General features: G+C 38.4%; 1 protein-coding gene across 1 annotated transcript; it reads right to left on the reverse strand.

The window, feature by feature from the left end:
* Positions 1 to 7115: 7115 nt before the first annotated feature.
* LOC106397618 (probable cysteine protease RDL5) lies at positions 7116 to 10052 on the reverse strand. The gene is made up of 4 exons (XM_013838234.3): positions 9501 to 10052; positions 7847 to 8082; positions 7628 to 7768; positions 7116 to 7533 (listed from the first exon to the last, which is right to left on the reverse strand). The coding sequence occupies exons 1-4, from the start codon at positions 9994 to 9996 to the stop codon at positions 7291 to 7293; spliced, it is 1116 nt and encodes a 371-aa protein (XP_013693688.1). The 5' UTR covers positions 9997 to 10052; the 3' UTR covers positions 7116 to 7290.
* Positions 10053 to 10466: the final 414 nt, after the last annotated feature.

A 10466-nucleotide genomic window follows, 5' to 3' on the forward strand; every position in this document is an offset into this window, starting at 1 on the left:
ATGTCTCTTAGATCATGATTATTGGGGGGGGGGGGGGGGGGGGGGGGTTAGCGGTATATAAGAAACCGTCTCTTAATTTTTAACTAAAAAGTTAAGAGCCGATAAGAACCCTCCAATAATCATGCTCTTTCATCTCTTAAATAAGAGACATATCTTAGTTCTCTTTCATACTTTTAATTATTTTTTATACTCCCTCCGTTTTTTTATATAAGTCATTTTAGAGAAATTTTTATGTTCTAAATTATATGACATTTTCGGTTTTCTATGTAAACATTTATTAACACTTAATGTTATATGACCAAAGATAATATATTTTCTATTTTATTATTGGTTGATTTGTAGTTAGGTAAATAATTAATGATGTTTTTGTTTAGAAAATATAAAAAACTAATAATTTCTAATTTATGTGCACAATTCTAAGACGACTTATATTGAAAAACGGAGGGAGTATTTGAATTGTTAGAGACTTGATAAGAACCTTGCAGTAAACATGTTCTAACACTGAACCTATCTAACTGACAGATCAAGAAGATTCTCACACCATCTGCGACTTCAAGCTTTCTTTGATTGGAAAAGTTCTAAACCCTAAGAAGCAAACTGTGAAAAAATTGATCCAGACCATGCCGGCGCAGTGGGAGATGCAGGACAAGATCACAGCCAATGATCTTGGTAATGGGAAGTTTCTTTTAAATTTCACTACTGAAGAGGATCTCCAATCCGTCCTTCGTCAGGGACCATTCCATTACAATTTTTTCATGTTTGTGCTTGTTCGGTGGGAACCGGTGGTACACGATGATTACCCTTGGATCATCCCCTTTTGGGTTGAGATCACAGGCATTCCTTTGCATCTGTGGATGATCAAAAATCTCGAGAACATTGGACGTAGGCTTGGTCACATCGATACGGTTGAACTCACGGCCGGTCATATGCTCATTCATATTGACTCTAGGAAGCCGCTTACGTTCCATAGGAAAGTTGCATCGCCGGAAGGAGATGAAGCATCGATTCAGATCCATTATGACAAGCTATTTAAGCATTGCAAAGCCTGTGGGATGTTGACTCATGAGATGGCTTATTGTGCATCAAAAGCTCCTATCTTGGAGAATCAGGGAGAGAGACCTGGTGTCTTCTCACGAGTTCAACTCCCAAAGGATGATGCATCTCGGAAGTCCTCGCTGCGAGATCAAGAACCGTACGGACAATATGGAAGGTATGAAAGAAACAAAAGGTTGGATAACGATAAGAATGGCCGACGCAGCAGATCACCTATGAGAGAACGAAGAACTGAGGGAGGTTTCATGAATGATAGAGCTGCACACCGTTTTCAGGATGATAGGTTTGGGAGGAGACAAGACAATAATGACAGGAAGCTCAAATCGATAGCTGCACGCCATGACTCTCGTTATGCTCCTTATGATTAGAAAAAATCACAGTCGTGGAGGATTAAGGAAAGGATGGAGATGCGTAACGCTTCTAATGTGGGACAAAGTGAGTCGTATGCTCATCGACCACAGCTGGGACATGCTGGGGAATCGTGTAGTAAGCAGGCAGCCGATACAATGATACAAGGAGAACACCAGAGCAGTGGGAAGAGGATAGCAAGTCAGATTGTAACGCCTTCCTGTCAGGTTCCGGATGATAATGTTACCAAAAGGGCTCGAGTCTCTCCTCGGTTACTAACTTTCTCTCCGAAGGAGACAGTGCTACCAGGTGATGCTCCGATAATAGGAGCTTTAAATGACATGGAAATAATGGAACCATGCATGGAGGACGGGTCGAAAGACGCTTTGCTGGTGGCGGACGATCATGAGGATGATTTGCTTGGTGCTGACTTGATGGATATGGAAGCTAATGTCGTAGACAAGCTAGTGGTGGATGTGAGGATGCCAGATAAGGCTACGGTTGAGAAACACAAACCTTCATCTTCTTATAAGAATGGAGGAAGGTCTGGATTCCCTTTGGGTGTCCAGAGCAGAAAGGCGGAGTTTCTTCGTCGGGGATATCCAAAGGTGCGCAAATCCTCTGCAAGGGAGTCATCTTTTTCCGAGATACAACGATCAAATCCGAGGAAGAGTTCGAAAGGAAGTTCTGAGAAGAGTATTGGTTTGGAGGGGTCCAAAAAATCCTCCAGACATCATCCATGAAGACAATCAGTTGGAACTGTCGAGGGATAGGGAACGACCTCACAGTTCGACGCCTTACGGAGATGTGTAAAAAGCATCGCCCAGGACTTGTGTTCCTCTCTGAAACGAAGAACAGAAGGCCGTTGTTGCAAAACATTCAAGCCGACTTAGGATTTGATCATTTATTTACTTTTGATCCTCTTGGACTCAGCGGAGGTTTAGCTTTATTTTTTATGGATGAATTTCAAGTTAATGTTTTATTTTCGAATAACAGAATGATTGACATTGAGGCAGTCATTGATGGAATAAAAGTTTTTATGACGTTTGTTTATGGTGACCCTGTCTTGGAACGAAGAGATCAAGTTTGGGAACGTCTTACGCGTTTCTCAACAACTAGATCTGGACCTTGGTTCATGATAGGAGATTTCAATGAGATTGTGGGTCATAATGAGAAGGAAGAAGGGAGACAGCGTCCTGATACTCTTTCTTACCTTTTAAGCAAATGCTTACTGACTGTGGAATGTTAGAGTTTCCTTTTACGGGGGACATGCTTTCATGGGTAGGGAAGAGAGCAGGACGTGTAACTGTTCGATGTCGTCTAGACAGAACAGTAGGAAATGCTGATTGGCATGAGAAGTTCCCACACTCTAATGTAAAGTACATGAGGTTATGGGGATCGGATCATCGCCCGATTCTCGCAGACATACTCACAAAGCCAACGAGAAGATCAAAGAAATTTAAATTCGATAGAAGATGGCTAGACAATGAGGAACTAAGACAAGTCATTATGGAGGGATGGAAATCTCATGACCCCCCCAATGCGACTATAATGGAACATATCTCTAGCTGCCGAAAAGCCTTGAGCGAGTGGAGGAAACAACACAATATTAACTCGGCAAAGTTAGTGGAAGAGCTAAAGGAGAAAGTCGAGGGTTTATACGCAGATGATAATGCGACGACTGAGGAAATTGCAGCAGCGTTGAAGGAACTCTCTGATGCTCTTAAGGCAGAAGAAATGTTCTGGAAACAGAAGAGTAGAGTGTTCTAGCTGAGAGAGGGAGATAAAAATACAAAATTCTTTCATGCCTTAACGAAGCAAAGGAGAGCAAGGAACAAAATTACGCAGCTACTGGATGCAAATGGTAACATAGTTGAGGACGAGGAAGGTTTGGTAGCCATTGCTACTAGTTATTTTCGGCAAATCTTTGAGTTTTCTGCTCCAGAAGATATTGAAGAGGCGCTATCTGAAGTTCCTACGACGATTACGGGATCAATGAATGACAGCTTTACAGCTCTTGTTTCCGAATGGGAAGTCAAATTAGCTCTCTTTACCATGCACCCAGACAAGGCGCCGGGGCCAGATGGGATGACTGCACTTTTTTACCAGAAGTTTTGGGATATAGTTAAGGAAGATTTAACTCTTATGGTTAATAAATTCTTTTTTGATGGGACTATGGTCTATGGTCTGAATGATACAAATATATGTCTTATCCCAAAGATAACTAAGCCTAATGATATGGCTCAATTCCGACCCATAAGCTTGTGCAATGTTAGCTACAAGATAGTCTCTAAGGTCTTATGCCAGAGACTAATGAAAGTCTTGCCAGGATTGATATCAGAAACCCAGTCAGCCTTTATTGCTGGAAGACAGATTTCAGATAATATCATAATTGCTTAAGAAATGTTCCATGCCCTGCGAACTAAACCGAGTGGTCGTAATAAAAGGATGGCCATCAAGACAGATATGAGTAAAGCATATGATAGGATGGAATGGTCGTTTATCGAAGCTGTGATGCGAAAGATGGCTTCTCCGAAACATGGATCACATGGATCATGAGGTACATTACGTCGGTAAAATATAAAGTTCTTATGAATGGGTAGTCAAGAGGAAATATTGTTCCAGGTAGAGGCCTGCGTCAAGGAGATCCTTTGTCTCCTTTCATTTTTATTCTGTGCACGGAAGCGCTCGTTAGCCTTCTCAATCATGCAGAGAACCAAGAAAAAATAACGGGGATGCGTGTCACACGCGCATGTCCTTCGGTATCCCACATTCTATTTGCTGATGATAGCCTTTTCTTCTGTAAGGCGGAGCCCCGTGAATGTGAAGAAGTAATGAAAGTAGTCAGGACATATGGTAAAGCATCTGGCCAATGTATTAACTTTGACAAATCTTCCTTACTTTTTGGTAAGAGGATTAATGCAGCTACTAGGCAAGATATTAAAGATACACTTGGAATACATAATGATGGTGGAATGGGAAAATACTTGGGAATCCCAGAGGACATTAGTGGCTCCAAATGCAAGCTCTTTGCATTTCTTAACGATAACTTGATGCATCGAGTAAATGGATGGACATGTAGATGGCTCTCAAAAGGGGGAAAGGAAGTAATGATCAAATCCATTCTACTCGCTCTTCCGACATATGTTATGTCGACATTTCTGCTCCCATTTGAGATTTGTGAAAACCTCGCTAGTGCCATTGCACAATTTTGGTGGAGTTCGAATCCACCAAAAAGAGGAATACACTAGGCGAAATGGGAAAAGGTTTGCCTACCAAAAGAAGAGGGTGGGATTGGCTTCCGGTTAATTCATGAATTTAATCTAGCACTATTGGCAAAGCAATTATGGAGATTGGTTCAGTACCCAGATTCATTGGTTGCCCGAGTCTTGAGGGGCAGATATTATAGAATGACCTCGCCATTAAGAGCTAATCCTGCAAACAGTCCATCATATGTATGGACAAGCATTTTCGCCGCAAGGAAGCTCTTGCTTCTATGGATCAGACAGAAGATTCATTCAGGTTATGAAGTCAAAGTGTGGGAGGATCCATGGATTCCAACGATACCTGCTAGACCAGCTACACCTGTAGCGCCTGTGATGCACCCGAATATGAGAGTTAGTGACCTCATTAATCAGGAATCGAAGGAATGGGATGCAAGGCTATTAGAGGATTATGTCCATCCCGATGACATACCACTTATGCGTAGTATGGCCATAAGCTCTACTCATCGTCGTGATACTTTATGCTGGAACTACACGAGGAATTGCCAATATACAGTTAAATCTGGATACTGGGTTGCTCAAAATCTGTTGAAGCCAGAAAAGGAAAAGGAAATACTAGAACCAAGTATCACAAAACTGCAAGCCTTTGCTTGGAAGTTGAAAGCGCCAAGGAAGATGTGCCATCTTATATGGCAATTGATAACGGGCCAGGTGGCAGTAACAAGGAATCTGGTAAGGCGTAATATAAGGTGCGATAATTATTGCCCAAGGTGTGGAGAAATAGAAGAATCTGTGACTCATGCAATATTTGAATGCCCTCCAGCAATACAAGTATGGTCCTTATCAACAACTCCTACAAGTCCATGTACATTTCAAGTGTCAAGCATCTACACAAACATGGATTATCTATTATGGAGGAAGAATGATATCGTTGAACCCGGCCGAGATAGAGATCCTTATCCTTGGATAATATGGTATATCTGTAAGGCTCGTAATGATAAACTTTTCAGGGGAATAGACAGAGATCCTTTGGAACTAGTTCGATACGCAGAAAGTGAGTGTCAAGCATGGTTTAATGCAAATGAGACGATACCACCAGTAGTACAGGCCATCAATAATGAGGAAAACCAAGTCTTAAGCTTGGGTAATATTTCTCTGGTAGATGGATCTTGGACAGCTGCTGATAGATTTAGTGGATGTGGATGGGTCTGGATGGATAGCGGGGAGAACATACAACTTATGGGAACACGGAATTTCATTCGATGTGATTCAGCATTGCATTCAGAGGTAGAAGCACTGCGATGGGCGATGGAGAACATGCTTCAACACTCGCCATGCCAAAGCTTTGGAACAGACTGCAAGGAACTGATTGCAATGATAAAGGAACCCCAGGAGTGGCCAAGCTTCGCGACAGAATTGGAGAAGATAGAGACGCTGCAGATTTGTTTCCCGGAATTTGAAATCACCCATGTGCCACGAGTGCGCAATCAGTATTCTGATTTTTTAGCTAAGACTGCTAGAACCTTTCGCAGAGAGTTACTTTTCATTAGTTGTTTTATTTCGGTCTTGTTATCCAGACCACCTCAAGCTTGAGCAATGGAATGGCCGTTCGACGATTAAAAAAAAAAAAAAACTGGCCTTAAAGTCGGAAGTGTTAAACACAAAATAGAATGTCGAAAGTGCACGTTTAATTTTTACTTTTTTGGTAGAGAAACCCAAAAAGGGAAAATATCAAAAAGAGTGTACCCATTTTTTGCCTTAACAATATTTGTATTCAGTTGGAAGTTGGCCACGAGTTTATTTTTTCATTTCGTGAACCAAATTTGATAACTTGTATTCAGTCGGGCACGAGTTAGTGAACCATAACATTTGCACCTAAAAAAAAGGAGTTAGTGAACCAATGGTACATTCTTTTTTCGTTTCGTGATCGACAACCAAACACTATTAGCTCCATTAAAAGAGTTTTAACCAGAGGCGGAAACGGGATCACGTAGCCCGTCTAAAATTTGATTTTTCTTTAATAATCATCTTGAAATTAGCTCAAAATTCGTTAAATGGCTCGCAACTAGTTCAAGATTTATGTTAATGCCCGCAACTAAATGTTCTCCTAGATCCGCCCCTGAGTTTTAACTCTGTGTAAATCTGAAGACACCCCTTGCAATTTCTCATCAATCTCTCTAATACGTGTGTCAGTATTGTTTCTTTCATTCTCTTAAAAATCGATCATTGCTCTCGTCTCTTACCACTTTGCTATAAATGTAAATATCGTTTTAAAAAGAGAGAAGTTTGGATTTGTAAATTTTGTTAACAAAATGCTTAGCCTATCTAAATTGGTCCTATGCCAAAAAAACATGGAAGCAAAAAGCTCCCACCAGTGTTTTTGGCCAAAATTTTAAAAATGTAATTTTTTTTGTTAACAAAACGTTCGGTAATGTTTTAGCATTTTTCTCGAAAGAGGAAATATTTTTATATATAGAAAAAGAGGAAATATTCATCCCAAACGAAATATTCATAAATATTACAACACTCCAAATCAACAGTTACAAAATATATTACAAAATAACACCCATCCCATTGACTACATTATTTCTGCTTCAAAGTCGAATAGGTTTTTCGCTCACTCGAACCCTCGCATAACACATACATTTAGTTCACATTCACATTATTAGGCCATGGACCTTATATCGTCAGACACCGAGTTCTTGAGGGGGTATGCAGCTCGCATCGCGATACCACATAATCCTCTTGGATTTGCAATGTTGCGAGCCATCTTCATGTAGCCAGCTTCTCCCCAAGTGTTTCCCCATGAGTTTCGCACGATCCAATAGTCACGACCATTCTCGGTTCCATACCCAACCACAACAACTCCATGGTTTAGGTTTGTTCCGCACGTTCCATCAAAAATTCCCTTCGAAGTTTTAAAAATGATATACAAACAATTATAAGAATAAAGCTTTTAAAACCAATTTTAAACGATATATTATAGAATTTATTTTATTTACTGATTCATAAAGCTGAAATTCCCTGCTGCTTGAATCGATAACGGCTGTTACAGGCTGGTGAGCAACCGCTTTCATTAGAGAAAGCTCGTCGTTGGAAGGCAAACTCTCATACCCATCAATCATAACATTCTTGTTGTTTTCCTACAACACGATATAAAATTGTTATTTTTTTTGTTGTTAGAGACATTTTTCTATATGTGTGCGTGTATCTATACCGACCTTGAGGCCGGCGTCGCAGACCCCATTAACAGCCTTGTAAGGATAATCGTTGTTTGTACCAAGACCACCATTGGTAACTATGTACTCATAGGCAGTTTCAACTTTACCTCCTTCGCAGCCATTATTTTCTTTGTTACAATTGATCAAATCTTGCTCGGACAAAGTGACTAACTGTCCTGTCACGATCTTGTTTAAGCCTTCCACTGCCCCCACCGTCGAGAAAGCCCAACAACTCCCTTCACAAAAGAACAAAGTAAGCATGAAGCATATATACTTTTGGACTAAAAGGTAAAAAAAGTAATCAATACCATTAAAAGAGGATCATTCACTTAATGAAAATTTTAGTTTCTCAAAAATACCCTTATTTTTACAAAGGATGAATAAAATTCATTAATGGCATTTAAGTCTTTTGGTTTTGGGCCTACATGTACACCTAAATAGATCTATAAATAATGGGCCTATATATATTTAAAAGATATACTAACTTTAAATATAATATATGTATAAATATATTACGAACTATAAATAAATTAGCAAACATGAAAATATCATTTTCTTAAATATACATATCAATATTTCATTTGTATATTATACATTTTTTCAATACAAACCAAAATCATATATCCTACACCATATATCATATACATATTTGAATATCATTTTTTCATTTATAATGTCATTTTATACATAATATTGATATGACAATTACGAGTATTCAAGAAAATTTTAAAAACTATATTAAAATTAATTTTTAAATCTAAAATAAAAACACAAACTTATAATAGGTTATTAATGACGAAAATAAACTAATATTGTCATATCAATAAGTTTTTTGTATTTTCATTTTTTATTTGGATAACATAATAAAATTTTATCAAATTCTAAGGAATCACTAATTTATGTAATATTAAGAAATATATGAATAATTTAATCAATTTAAAAAAAAATACTATTAGATATTTTGTAATCTGATCAATGGTATCAGATTGTAGGTTAATAGTGAGTTTTTGGATTTTTACCTGGTTATATCAGATTTTTAATTAACAAATTTTTCATTAAATCCGAACCGGATTATATACAATGTATCGGGTCTATAGGTCCAACCATGAATCTAGGTCAGATATGAAAACAAATCTTAAAACTCAAACATTATTATAGAACAACTACTATATTTTGAAAAAATACCATATTTTGAAGAGAAAAAAATGATAAAACCCTAAAAACTCAATTGTTATGGTTCAAAACAAAAATAATGGTAATTTGCAAATCAGTTTTCGATTAATAAATGAAAAACAAACAAACCCGCGCTTTCTAAGCGCGGGTCAAAATCTAGTTGGTTACTTATTTCAACTACCACTAACGTTTACATATCCTGTGAGACTGATACATGTTTTTAAAGCCTGATACATGTTATCAACCAACACTAGTTATAATGAATCCAAGATCTACTTATCAAGATATTTTCCAGTTTGCCCTGTTTTCAAAAACAAAAGAAGAAGATCTTTTCCAGTTAAAACGGACTAAGATCATTTTCTTATTATTAATTAGCTATGGATTCGTTTAGGTTTTACGTTTTTTACTGGTTTTAATATTTTCTAACAATTTTATTATTCTATTCTGAAAAGAATGTCGGAATTAAAATCACAACACTTACTGCAATGGCCTTGATCTTTGACTTTAGTAACTGCACCTTCCTTCCTCCAGTCAACAGACTTAGGAAGCACATCACCAGCACTAGTCTTGTATCGGTTGCTGCTAGTCATGAAAACATGGTCCTTAGGTGGTCTCGGATCAGCCCCATGGCAAATTTGTCCGTATTCATGGAGCGACAAATCTGCAAACCGGGTCAAACCAAGCCGATAACCAAGGTTTTCAGCGTTTCGGTTAGTGATGAAACGAAGGTTGTCCTCGAAAATAGTTAAACGCCGTTCCTTCTCGGCGACGGACTCGTACACCTTCCCTTGCTCAACCATCCATGACTCGAATATCAACGATGCCTCCGCATCAAAACCGCTGTTGCGGCGGCCGGGACCACCAATTACATGGTGGTTGTCATCGTAGGAAACGACGGACATATCCATGGCCATGGCGCAAGATGCGATACCCATTGATACTAAGAAGATCAGTGTGGCTGATTTAGGACTACTCATTTTCACTTTGGGGCTCAAAGCTAACGAGACTTTGGTTTGTGTGTGTTAATATGGCTAACACGTGGTGGCATTTATAGTACTCAGAGCTCAGACAGGTAACAATTATTTATTAGAAATAAAAACGTGGTAGATGTCCATTGGAGTGAACCAGTGGATGCGAGTGAGTGCCTTAGTAAATCTTTCACCATGATTTTAAAATAAATAAAATTTAGTAATATGTTTTATCTAACAAGACGAAACAACTAAAGCATCTATGAATTATAAATATTCCTTGAACTTTTCTTTTCGTATAAGCAGGAAATTATAAAACGAAATCTGGACTAACTAATTCCACAAATATATTGAAGGGGTATATTTACAATTTAAATTCTTTATAGCTAGTGACTAATTAATAATGATAGAAAAATCAGAGTAAGAAGACTCTGGATCAACCATCATACAAAATTAAATTTCGACCACTACAGAACCAA

The sequence above is a fragment of the Brassica napus genome, chromosome A2 (assembly GCF_020379485.1).
Source record: "Brassica napus cultivar Da-Ae chromosome A2, Da-Ae, whole genome shotgun sequence".
NCBI classification, from domain to species: Eukaryota; Viridiplantae; Streptophyta; class Magnoliopsida; order Brassicales; family Brassicaceae; genus Brassica; species Brassica napus.